Source organism: Tachypleus tridentatus, chromosome 1 (assembly GCF_004210375.1).
Source record: "Tachypleus tridentatus isolate NWPU-2018 chromosome 1, ASM421037v1, whole genome shotgun sequence".
NCBI classification, from domain to species: domain Eukaryota; kingdom Metazoa; phylum Arthropoda; class Merostomata; order Xiphosura; family Limulidae; genus Tachypleus; species Tachypleus tridentatus.
Window position 1 is genome coordinate 58,502,764 of NC_134825.1, and position 14,142 is coordinate 58,516,905.

The 14,142-nt window shown below is 36.6% G+C and overlaps 1 protein-coding gene across 5 annotated transcripts in view; it reads right to left on the minus strand.

Moving 5' to 3' along the window:
- Positions 1-848: 848 nt before the first annotated feature.
- The window catches only part of LOC143249496 (zinc finger protein 423-like), a 199,075-nt gene continuing 185,781 nt past the window's right edge, over positions 849-14,142 (minus strand). For all 5 annotated transcript variants that reach the window (XM_076499439.1, XM_076499430.1, XM_076499459.1 and 2 more), the window contains 2 exons: positions 6,140-6,340; positions 849-4,691 (listed from right to left, as the gene is read on the minus strand). In XM_076499439.1, coding sequence (XP_076355554.1) covers positions 1,413-4,691; positions 6,140-6,340 — 3,480 coding nt within the window. In that variant the 3' untranslated portion in view covers positions 849-1,412. The remainder of the gene's footprint in view (positions 4,692-6,139; positions 6,341-14,142) is intronic.

The following is a 14,142-nucleotide window of genomic DNA, read 5'->3' on the forward strand; positions in this document are numbered from 1 at the left end:
ACTACTTTCTCCGTCGTCAATCGTTCTGATTTCGATTACCATGATTACGCATGTAATGGGTCTCTTGACAGACTTTCCACTGACTCTCCATTGAACGTGGACGTCAACTTTTAATAAGATGAAAGAACCAAGTTTATTGAATCAGCATTAGAAGATTTGGCATGTACCTGTCAAACAGAAACTATCTAGTTCTAGCTTTTCAGTCACCTGTGCGAAAATTTCAAAGCTTATAAATTTCAGGGCTTATGAATCACTTTGTTTTTTCTTCTTCCTCTTTCTAACGGTGAAAAGAGATATGTTCAATTTTTCAGCAAGACATTTGGTGTCAAAGAGTTATTTTTTTTAACCTTGAATTTCACTTTAGAAATAAAGGCACTGCTATGGAGCTTCTTGCTGTCCTTAATATTCAGTTTATCGAGTGGTTCCGCTTACAAAACGACCAAGCAGGGGCAATGTATTAAAAATGTTCTGGCTTTTGGTTTTACACTGATAGCAATGTCACTGTACTGCTTATATCCTTCCTGAGAAATAAAAATGCGACATTTTCCTAGGCACTCTCTATCTTTGGCAGCATGTTATTAGTATTTGCAAATTATTCTTACACATTAGTTTTCTGTAATTGTTTTGGAAGGTCCAAGATACTGATATACGTAACTAAACCTGTACTCTTGGTTTTACTAGAAACATTACCATTTAGTAAATAAAATATATATTATATTTCATATAATATCCGATAGCAAATCTAGTGAATCTCTCTATACCTATGACATTAAAACGGGTAACATTTAAACCTCTTATGCTCTTCTACTTTATTAGTGTTAACAACAAACAACAAAGAGACAAGAGAATTGATTGACAAATTTCATCTTTAATTTACCAGAACCGATAAAGCGTACAACTCTTCTTATACAGGAGATCTCCGACTTTTAAGGAACATAACCCAAACAAATAAACTCTTTATCCCTTACTTCTGAATAAAGGTAAACCATCAACACGGTTAAGAGGTATTATAATTATATACGAAATGTTGTATCAAATGACTTATCCTTGACATATTTTCACAGAAACAACGATCAAACCGTTGCCTTATAGAAGGAGAAACTTCATTGAAAAGGTTTACTTCAATTACATATTTATAAATCAATAAATAATGAGTTATCCATAACATCCCGCTTTCTGTGACAGGGAATGCAAAAATATAGGAATTCAGTACAAAACATAATTGCACAAAAGACAATATTATATAAACAAGTATAGAAACTCTTCAGTATTTACAATACACCACTTTGTTTTTACTTTTTTTCCCAGATAAACAAAATGGTATTTCAGCACCAAAGTTTCTGCTGAAGGTCACTTTTGAGGCAGACAGAAACTAATCATCATCTATAAAAAGAGTTTAATCCTTTTCGAAATCATGCTGCAACTTCTGTTGGAAGAGTTACTTTATCCTGTGTTGCAGAAACTGAGGAACCCCTGGTATCTCCTTCTTCTACTAAACTATTTGTCTCACTTCCTTCAAAATCTTTTATATCTCCAGATGCTGAACTTTGACTGGGAGAAAATTCGGACAGGACGTCTATAAGATCGTTTTCGCTGTTTGTTGGTCTTACGTCGTGTTTGTTTTGCATGTGGGTTTGAAGATTTTTTGATTGGTTGAAAACATCTCCACACACAGAACATACGTGATCATACTGTTTTTGGTGTGCGTCCATAAGATGGCGTTTTAACTGCTTAAGCGATCTAAAGGTTTCGGTACAGAGTTCACAGGGATGGGTGGTAGAAGTAATGTGAATGCGCATGTGCTCCTTAACATGACATTTGCGAGAGAACGTTTTTCCACAGTGTGGGCACATGAAAGGTTTAAGGCCAGTGTGAGACTTTAGGTGTGCCTTTCGATTTTCTTTACGAGCAAAGCGCTTTTTACAAACGGGGCACTCATAAGGTTTCTCTCCACTATGAGAACGTAAGTGTATATTTAGGTTTCTAGAGAGAGCAAACTCTTTTTTACATTCTGGACAAGTATACTTGGTTCCCTGGGCGTGAATTCTTACATGACCCTGAAGGTTACTTAGACAGGGAAATTCCTTTCCACATTCCGTGCAAGGAAAACATTTGTTTTTACCATCAAGCTCAGAATCTCCATGATAACGGAAATAGTGCTGTTGCATGTCTGCTGAGTTATGAAAAAGTTCTGGGCACGATGAGCACTTCAAGGTGTTATTCTTTTGCTCGTGAATCTTACGATGATTGTTGAGGTTAACAATGCTATTAAATACTTTGGTACAATCTGGACAGTTTAACTGTTCCCCACTATCAATATTCTCCTTGTGCATGTGGGAATGATTTTCTAGCTCTGCGCGAAAGAAGAACCTCTGGTGACAGTGAGAGCAATCATAAGGCCGAGAGCTAAGCCCATGTTCTAACATGTGTTGCTGGATCAAATGTGGTGCTGTAAACACTGTACTGCACATGTAACACGTGTAACAGCTGCAACCTTCAAACGTGTGCTCAATTAAGTGACATTGGAGCTTGGCTGGAGATTCGAAGACCGTATGACATAACTTGCACTCGTGGCTGGTCCCTTCTTGTATCATGTGTGAAGTAACGTGAGCTTGAATCTCTGTCTCACTTTCAAATGACATCTGACACTTAATACATTGGTACGTCTTCTTATGAGTTAGCTTGTGTTTCTCTAGCGCACTCACGGTTTCAAATTTCACCTTACACTCAGGACAACGCAGGTCCTCGCTTCTCGCATGAAAACAATCTTTACACATGTAAGTATGACCGTTGTCTTGCTTCCCCGTGATTATGAGCTTGTTGGCTTCAAACTGTCTTGCGCACACGCAACAAGGATAAAGAGGATCACGTGTTTTCAAGTGAAACTTTGCATGAACTTGGATTTCTACGTCCGACATTAGAGTTTGTCGACAAACAACGCACGGAACTGGGAGTCCATTCGCGTTGTGCTCCTGAATGTGTTTATAAAATTCTTCTTCGTTCTGTACAGTTTTCTTGCATGTCACACACACGCCTCCTGTCATTACTTTACAGTGGCTAAGTTTGTGTTCTGCTAGAGTTGCTGCAGTGGGACATATCTCATCACAAATGTTACATTTATGTTTAGATGGGCTGACAGTATGCGCCTTCATGTGGTTTTCCAATTCTGTACGAGATTTACAGGATTCATTACAGTAGGCACAAAACAAACTAAAAGTTGTTTGTCCGAACTTTTGAAAACATGGAATTCGGATGTTGTGAACTTGTCGACAATGGGAGCTCAAGTGCGTCTCTGACGAGAAAATTCCGTCACAGATTTCACAGCTGAAATGTTTTCTGTATTCCACCGAGGACAACGGTGTCTCAGGTTTATCATTTGATTGCTTAAGGCTAAGATTCTGTACACCGTCGGTAGATATGGACGGCTGGTTACTTAGACTATCCACTGATGAGCCCCTGACTTCACTGTTGTGACAAACTTCCATGTGTTTATCGAGAAGAAACTCAACATGGAATGCTTCATCACATACAGCGCATGAAAACTGTTTTTTATGAGTGTTCAGATGATACTGAAGCTCATATTCCGTTGAGAAACATTGGTCACAAAGTAGGCACCGAAAAGGGTGAATTTTAAACAAGTGCATTACTTTAACATGTAGTTGAAATTCCATTTCAGAATGGAACACTGCATTACAGCTCGTGCACTTGAAGAGCCGGCATTCGTTGCTATGCTTTACGGCAAAATGAACTTGAATGCTAACTTTAGAATCAAATATTTCCTTACAGAGGGAACACCTATAAAGATGGTGAGCGTGGATATCCATTAAATGTTTCTGTAGTTCGTCTGGTTTGGAGAAAAGCTTAAGACAACACCTGCAACCGTATTCTGTTGACGTTGATAAGAAATGTGTCATCACGTGTGCATTCAGTTGTTGCTCAGTGGGAAACTCGACCTCACACTCACTACATGTATATTTTTGAATTACCGCATCTAAGTGTGTTTTCAGATGAGTCCGGAAAGACTCAAAATCCGGAAAAGCTGCATTACATTGACTACACAATAAAGGGCCGCTGTGTGGGAAATGAGGAACGGTCTCATTTATTGGCGATTCAGTTGCCGATTGTGGTTTCGTTTGCATGGAAGATTTATCCCAGGATCCAACATTGTTGCTGAGAGACGTATTTATTAATATAGAATCTTTCGATGCAGAGGGACTTGGGTCATTATTTGGACTTTCGTTTTTTCTTCCTTCGTGCAACGTATTAATGTGTTCTGCAAGAGCACCGGAAGTGGGAAATCCCAATTTGCACTCTGAACAAAAAATATTTTCCTGCATTTTTGATAAGAGATCTGTAAAACTATGAACAGTAAGTGTGTGCTTTTGAAGACTGTGAACGCTACCAAATTTCATATTGCAGTACTCACAAATAAAGTTTCCTTTAATACCATATACTTGGTGCTGCTGGCACGTAAGAGCTAAAGAAGGAATATTACCAAATGATGGGGAATTTAGTAAAAAATGGCCCATGTTTTCACCCGATGTTGGCACATGTTCTTTTTGCACATGTAGCTGTAATGAATCCAGTGTTGAAAAACCACTCTTCGCACAGAATCCACAGAGGAACTTGTTGGATTCCTTCTTCTTTTCAACGGTCTCATCAATATTTTCCATTTCCACATCAATGTGAATCTAGGTAAGAAGCGTTCAAAGCTGAATTATTTCATTAAAAGCGCAAACGTATATAATAACAATAAATATTATCACAACTAATGGTAATATTATCACAACTAATGGTAATATTATCACAACTAATGGTAATATTATCACAACTAATGGTGATATTATCACAACTAATGGTAATATTATCACAACTAATGGTAATATTATCACAACTAATGGTAACATTATCACATCTAATGGTGAATTCTAAACACGAAGAAAAATAAATAAAACAACAGAACAAACTTATGAAGAAAATCGCACAACTTTAGTAAAATGTATTTTAAAATATAAACAATAAGCTATTAAAACACCTAAAACCTCTGCAAGTAGTCAAGACACGTGAAAAAAGAAAAATAGACGGTAAACTTTATAATTTTTAGATTTTCCAACATTCAGATGGGCGTTGAACTTCTTAGTCTGAGAACGTTTCGACTTACATGATGGTGCACTTACATTTGAATAGTTTGGATATTTTTTTGTAAAGCACTGAGAACTATTAGGTGGAAAATCATTTCTACTTAAACGCAAAGCTACCTGCGTCGCTGTACTCATGGCACAGATTGAACTTCGAATATTATTGATATAAACATTCAAGGCAATCTATGAGCAACGGGAATATGTGTTTTCAAATAGCAAGACCACATCGAGCTATCTGATGTCTCTACTGAGGGGAATCAAACCCTTGGTTTTAGCATTATAAATCCGACGACTTACCATTGTTTCACCGCGTGACGAACTACGGAAAGGCATGCAGAAAATGTAAACTAAAAGTGGAAATTATATATCATGGAAGCTTTTGATTTAGAAATGGAAATAACAATTGTGTATTTAAAAATATATTTTGATAGTAAAGTGAGAATAACGCATAAAGAAAAGCGTGTAAAATTTTTTTTCGAACTTAACACACTATTTCCTTTATTTTGGGGCATTTAGGAAAACAATCGCTTGCTATTATATTCATAACACTTTTTTATTTGCAAGGATAATACCTTTTTTAATTAATTCACTCGCAATAAGTATTGCTTAGTAGTCACCTAAGAGAGGACAAAGTCATTATTAATTTGCCATAAAAAATTAATGTTTAATAAACAGTCGTCACATGCATCAGGTGACATATCGACTCCATCAATTCGATAGGGAGGGTGTATTTTTTGTTTTGTTTAAGGTAACAAATAGTAACTATCGTAAAGTGCAAAACTTTATTAGAATAAAACGATTTTTATTTATTTATGTATATGATAACATTACATCAGAATGTGTTTTGGGGATATTTCTAAGAAGCAGGTAGATTGTGAACCTACAAGACAAGAGCCAAGAAGGCTGTAGATTTTCGAATTTGATAAACTACCCGAAACGAAACACTTCTTCAAGCTAGTCATAACGTGGAATTCCTGGGGTAAAAGGACACGATTTACCTTTTTATGGTGGACCAAGGCCTGTAGTGAAGGGAAGATTTCTCGACATTCTGGGCATTTGCCTTGAGCCTCAGAGGGGTGGCTTTGTTCCACGTGAAGTCGGAGAGCCCCTGGACTAGGGCAGAACTCATGGCAAAAGGCACACTGGCTCGTTTTCTCATTCGGCGAGGCACTCCCTTCACGGTGGGTCTCGACGTGGGTCTGATGACACACAAAGAAAGAAAGCTCAATTAGACTGATGACTTCATCAAACAGCTAAGTACAGCCGGTTAGCTCTTTGACTTAAACCTGCAGACAAAATGCCAGGTGCTATATCGCCTACCACGAATAATGATGTCAGACGAATGATAGATATAGACAATCTAGTCACATTCTGACAAATAATATAAGTATTTGAAGAATAGAACAAAGTAATATTCCAGAGGACTGTTAAACTGGTATAACTGTGGGCCTTCGGAGACTTTGACTTCCTGACTGTTCTTTATTTATTAACTGTTATAAATAGTTTAAAATTATTACAGAAAAAATATTTTAAAACAATTTCATTTATCTCTAGTAAATGTAGTATATACATGACGTTATTATATATATATATATGTGTATTTACGTACTTAATATATCTGGTTACAAGAAAGGATATTACCATCCCCGTGCCTTAGATCTCAGCAATTATCAATGGAGGAACATTTTCGATAATAAGTTTATTTTAATTAAATGTGTTAAAAATGCACTAAATGATATAAAAATATATTTATTAGAAATACAATTATGACTTTATAAAAATATGGCGTAAAAATGTTTCATAATTGGGAAAAACTACAATTATAAATTAAAATATATTTTGCCGTACTGCAAGCAGAATTACTTGCAGGCAGGTGCAGAAAGAGTGAAGATTTTTTAAACCTAACAAGTTAACTTGACACTAGGAGTCGCCCCATACTCTCTTTTTCTTTCCACGCCCAACACTTGCGTTGTGATCAATGTAAAAAATAGCTGGTTAAAGACTAGGAAAATACATATTCAAGTTTATACAGGAGAAGCAGAGGAAACATTTTTCTATAACAAAGGACAGATGGCACCACATACCTTGCAAATACAATGTCTATGTAAAAAATATTGATCTATGGTACGTCCACAGATAAGTTTGTTTTCACGCCATTCCCAAAAAATATTATAACACAAGTTAACTAGTCTGAACCAAGAAACTCTCTCTCTCACACACAAACAAACACATATATATCTACTATATAAAGACGAAAAACCGTTCTTTTGTCACGCCGATAGCTCGGTCGCAGGCCCGGCATGGCCAGGTGAGTTAAGGCGTTCGACTCATAATCTGAGGGTCGCGAGTTCGAATCCCGGTCGTACCAAACATGCTCGCCCTTTCAGCCATGGGGGCGTTATAATGTGACGGTCAATACCAACATTTGTTAGTAAAAGAGTAGCCCAAGAGTTAGCGGTGGGTGGTGATGGCTAGCTGCCTTCCCTCTAGTCTTACACTGCTAAATTAGGTACGGCTAACACAAATAGCTCTCGAGTAGCTTTGTTCGAAATTCAAAAAATCAAACAAACGAGCTCGGTCGTTGCGGTACCGATCAACACTCAGCTTCTGCCAAATGAAGGGACTTCTACTGTGGGAAGCAAGTTTGTCTTTGTTAATTATTTTCCAGCCACACACACACACACACGTATATATCTGACAATGTTTTACTTCGGATATATAATTGGCTTTCGGTGTAAGTTAGTAGCAATCATAATGAATAATAAAATTCCATCAGGTATATATGCAACCCAACGTCGGTATTTCAGACACAAAATCACAATTATTGGCTGAAATTCACCATTATGTTTACTTAGTTATAACGGAGACATACTAACGTAAAATAATCAAATTTCACCTGTCCGATACCTTCACCTACAACCTAATAACTCGCATGTTTTACCCGCAGCACATTCCCATGTCTGTTTGTTTTGTAAATTTTATGCAAAGCTGTTGTTGTTGTTTTGAATTAAGCACAAAGCTACACAATGGGCTATTTGTGCTCTGCTCACCATGGGTATTAAAACCCGGTTTTTAGCGTTGTAACTCCACAGACATTGGGGGGCTCACGCAAAGCTACTCAAGGGCTATCTGCGCTAGCCGTCCGTAATTTAGCAGTGTGAAACTAGAGAAAAAGCAGATAGTCATCACCACCTACCGGCAACTCTTGGGCTACTCTTTTACCAGCAAATAGTGGGATTGACCGTCACATTATAACGCCCACACGGATGAAAGGGCGAGCATGTTTGGTGCGACCGGAATTCGAACCCGCAACGCTCGGATTATAAGTTGAACGCCTTAACCTATCTGGCCATGCCAGGCCACACATTCCAATACTGTAAATGTCGATATGAAAACGCACTTCGTCAGCTCAGCAGGATAACAAAGCCAAAATCAAGAATACAGCAAAAAGTTAATACCCTAATATTCATAATAAAATGCACTGCCTTTACCATCACAATTAATAATTCGCAATGTTTCAGTCGACTGAGTAGGAATACGCTTTCGATAATAAATTTTTCACATATTTTAGTCTATAAAAATTTATTACGAAGAACGTAACTTAAAAATATACAAAAGTCAAAATGATAATCAAGCAATACTTAAAGGAGATTACGAAATACACATAAAAATGTTTTCGTGAAATACTAAAAATAGGATAGCCATTCTCTTTACATGTAATGTTCCTACATTATAATTAACTGTTGGAAAACATGTTTATGAAACATTTATTATATATAATTTTGACAAGAAAAAAAATAATTATTTCCCTTCATATGATGGATATTCAACTTGTACATATACATAACATTTCTGATACCCAGTGGCACAGTGGTATGTTTGTGGACACATACTGTTAGAAAATGGGTTTCAATGCCCATGGTTGGAAGAGCACAGGTAGCTCTTTGTTTGGCTTTGTGCTTAACAAAAATAAATAACAACAAACCATTTCCGAGTGAATCTATATAAATAAAAATGAAATGTGTTTGTTTGCATCCTAGCTGCCCTGAGCCAATTGGGCCAATCTCAAGTAAAATTTGTATGTAAACTCTATGAACTATGTGGAATGTCCTAAAAGGGTCAAAATTGAACTTAACCCTATTTCGATTTAGTAAAATCAATTGGTTAATTATTCCTATTGAGTCACTCTCAAACAATCTAGACAGGTTGATACTTTAGACAATTTTGAATATTCTAAAGGAATTCAAAGCCAAAGTTTGAAGGTTGCTTTTCTTATGGTCAATGAGATGCAGGATGTAGAGGGTGGGATTACCTCTAAATCTTTATTTGTTACTATGTTAAAACCTTCGTATATTGAACTAACTTTGCTGTCCAAATTACGATAATAATATTCATACCCTTGATCCTTTATAATATTATATGTTTTCTCGATTACTTAAATCTGTTGGCAAAACGTATGAGTAATTACATAAGCATTACTTCCACCGTAATAACACCAATAAATTCTCCCTCTTTCAGCCGTGGGGCCGTTAAAATGTGACAGTCAATCCCATTATTCGTTGGAAAAATAGTAGCCTAAGAGTTGGTGGTGGGCGGTGAAGACTAGCTGCCTTCTCTCTAGTCTTACATTGTCAAATTAGGGACGGCTAGCGCAGATAGCTCTCGTGTAGCTTTGCGCGAAAAAAATAAACAAAAAGTCAAAACAAACCACCGTAATATGAACAACAATTACAACTTAAGTAAGAGCATATAAAAGACTTAGGAACGAGTTATAAGTCTAAAATCATTTTCAGCCTAACCGGCTGACCATTATTTAAGAGAACTTGTAAGTTTAGTGGTGGTTATTTTGACTGAATAGCCCTGCATGGCCAGGTGATTCGGGCGCTCTACTCGTAATATGAAGTCGTGGGCTCGAATCCCCGTCACAACATGCTCACCATTTCAGCTGTGAGGGATTTTTAATGTGACGATCAATCCCACTATTCACTGGTAAAAGAGTAGCTCAATAGTTGGCGGTAGGTGGTGATAACTAGTTGCTTTCCCTCTACTCTTAACACTGCTAAATTCGGGATGGCTAGCGCAGATAGCCCTCGTGTACCTTTCCCCGAAATTAAGAAAAAATCTTTTTCTTAAGTCATGTTGTAACGTTTCTTTGAATTATGTTTTAGAAAATGTGTAGTAGCAGAAAAACTCAGAAGCATTACTAACTATTTTCAAGAATGTGAGACTAATACATCTTTTGAATATTATTCAAGTGCCAATTTCTTTTAACTATCAAAATAATAGCCATTTTAGTGTTACTTTTATGTCACATTGAAGACATATAATTCGTGAGTCTACCCCTTTCCAGTGGCATAGTGGTGTGTTTGCAGACTTAAAATAGTGGAAAACAGGGCTTCGATACTTGTGGTAGACAGAGCATAGATAACCCATTGTGAAACTTTGTGCTGAATTAAAAACAAAAAAATATTTTGTAAAGTATTTCTTAAAGTATACTTCGTTCTATCTGAAAACGGTGAAATTATTTTACACGTTTGTTTTTTTTTTACAATACAATTAGTATATTTTTATTTAGTTGTTTGTTTGTAATTAATCACAAAGCTACACAATGTGCTCTGCCTATACGGATATCGAAACCCGGTATCTAGTAGTATAAGTCTCCAGACATACCATTGTGGCATTGGAAGGGGCAGTATAGTTTGAATTAAATGTTAAAATGGCTTTTGAAAATTTGCCTAGTATTTAAATACCGTATTTAATTTCAGAATCGGAAGTTGTGAACAAAAAAGTAGCAACATATTCGTATATTATTGAAATTCTAGACGATAATCTTAACACGAGAAATATGGACCTTAGAATTTAGAGTTAAGTCGTTATTTATTTGTTGCAAGCTGATATACCCGTCCTTAGTAAGGGTTATAAACTTTAAAGAAATGTAGGAGCGGATGCTATTTGTAACATAGCCTATTACAGTATTCATTATTACATCACCAAAAGTTTTTATCAGCTTTAAAAACTCAATACGTATATACTCATAACATGTTATACACCGTGTGATGGTCGGGGAGACTTTGTTGGAAGAGATAGTGGAGAAAGTGGTGGCGTTAGCGAGTGCTTTCTGTTCGCAAATACAATCCAATTCATAGCATTAATTTAAGTGTGAAATATTTCAAAATACAAAGAAAATTTGGGACCAGAAAGTCAACGAGGGATAGTCAGAAACTTTTACCCGATCTCAAAACCCAGCTCTTAATGTCCTTCACAGTGTTTCACGGGATTACTTAATTGAGGGTCATTGACCGTAGAGTTTGAAAGGTCACGGGTCACAGTAGGAATTGATATAATTCAAGAAACGGTTCTTCATGTTAGCCTTATGGTGGCTGATACAGTAGATACTCTAGTTGAGTTTGTTGCAAAAGTGGCACTAAAGTTTTCTTTTGTCGTTGCATTCCTTCATACAGAGTGTTAATGCACTCTCTGAGATATATAAGACGTTTGTGCGTGTCCCTCCAACACCTTGTGCATATGTTGTTTAATAGAAAATGCATGTTTGTTTTCTTGTTTTGATTTGAGTGTTAGGTTTGGTTTGTTTTGATTTTCGCGCAGCACAAAGCTACACAAGGGCTATCAGCGCTAGCCGTCCCTAATTTAGCAGTGTAAGACTACAGGGGAGGCAGCTAGTCAACACTATCCACCACCAACGTTTGGGTTACTCTTTTACCAACGAATAGTGGGATTGATCGTCGCATTATAACGCCCCCACGGCTGAAAGGGAGAGCATGTTTTGTGTGACGAGGATTCGAACCCGCGACTCTCGGACTCTTAACCACCTGGCCATGCCGGGCCTTAGGTGTTAGGACATGGCGTCACCTACGAATGTAGTTAACACTAACTTAACGCCAAATATAATAAATGCTCAATAACAGCAACAATGGGGTGGAAGGGCTTGTGGTCCCCCATCAACATGCCTTTTTACCAAACCATCACCCTACAAAGATTGGTTGAGATTAACCTAGCGACACAGGAGTAGTTGGATAACGAACAAACAGACAAACATACTTATGTTTGTGCTTTATATATAGATTGTTAATTACACTCATCCCACAATATCTACACGTCATTCTTGAGCGATTATGTAACATTTCAAGCCCACTTGTAAGTTTTCAAATCATTAGAACAGTCATAATGAGTGAGGGGACGTTCATGTTTATAACAGAAAAGTCACAAGTATAGTGACTAAGGTGACCAGACAACTCGAGTTCCTACAAAATATGGTAATATACTATTTGCAACAAAAAACTATTTTATTTTCACTTATTGTTGCCTGTTACTAAACAAAATACACACAGCCTTTCTACATGAAATCTAAATCACAGTCTTTATTTCACAAACTATAATCCTCCAAAGCTAAAGAAAGTTGAGAGAATCACTGTACTGTAAAATCTAAAATCAGTTTATTATTGTTCTTCCTACATATCTGTACATTGATCCAAGTTTAGCGGTTTCAACTGGAACAAACTGCCCTCCAAGAGGGAAGGAATGGGTGAGCCTCCACTGGTATAAATAGTGTGATCCAAAGCCTAGCACTTTTCAATTACAATACAGCGGTCTCAGTTACAGTAGAGTTCTCGAAGATAGAACTTCAACAGGCACGTTTATATTGTACATCGTAAAACAGAAAGTTAGCTCCTCTCTTTCTGGAAATCAGCGAAAGTGTATAATATTTTTCACGTACAAATTAAACAATAACCGTGTATTAAGTAGCATTTTAGCCTTTATGGGGGGTGGTAGCGGTAATTTTAGAATGTCATCCACTTGTAAAAATGTCTCAACAAAAATAGAGTCGAACGGAAAAAAAGGTTAATCTTTCTTCTAATATAACTATTTTTGAAATGAAATAACAAATGAAAAAATTTTGTGTAAAATAACAGTAATTAACCGTATTATTAATACGCTCTGTTAAAAGAACCTAGAATCACCCCAGAATGCTTACTAGTTTTCAATAGTATAGTATCAACGCTATAAAATCTGAGAAACTTAATAATTTGCTTCAAAGAAAACTAAGTTACGAATGTATTTTCATCTTTAAACCTTTCGTTAACAGTATTTTCTGGAATTAAGACTTTTTCGTATGTGTTATTATAGCTTTATTTTCACAGTACCTAAAACTATTGTGCACTTCTGGGTAACTCAAATCGCATAAACAGTCATGTTTATCAATTTATTCTTATCTCTTCGTGTGTTGCTTGGTGCTCAGACAGGGAATCACTTTAAAGTAGTTATATACAAGAGGTTTACATAATTATAAGTATATTCCCAAAACTGGACAGAAATGCTAACTATCTTTTGGCCAGATGTTTAGGGTGCTCGACTCACAATCTGTGTGTCGCGGATTGGAATTTCCATTATACCAAACATGTTGGCACTTTCAGCCGTGGGGGCGTCATAAGTTACGGTCAGTCTCACTATTCGTTGATAAAAGAGCAGCCCAACAGGCTATCTGCCTTCCCTCTAGTCCTACACTGCTAAATTAGGGATGGTTAGCGCAGAAAGCACTCGTGTAAATTTGGGCAAAAATCTTACATTGCTTTACTATTATTAATTATGTAGCGTTCAGTACTTCATAGATGCATAAAGGCTGTGATATATAGCTATACTTTGTTTTATCTCTGTCGAGCAGAAGGTTTAGAATATTTTGTACAATGCCAAAACATATTATTATTTACTGTGGCCGTATATAACCAGGTATAAGGTCACCGAGATCTAGACCTCGGTTAACATTTGAAACTAAACTTAATATACTGTATAATTTTACACCCATATAGAAAAGATGTACAATATTTAAGGCTGGCCATTTGTGCTTGCAGGTGTTTGGCCCTTGAATAAATTTTCACTAGTTACAGCCATTGTCGTTTCTTTCTCATTTACATGAGAAGAAAATATATCGCCAAATGAGAACTATGAAGAATACGTTTTTAAACTTGGCTAGCACGTACACGAA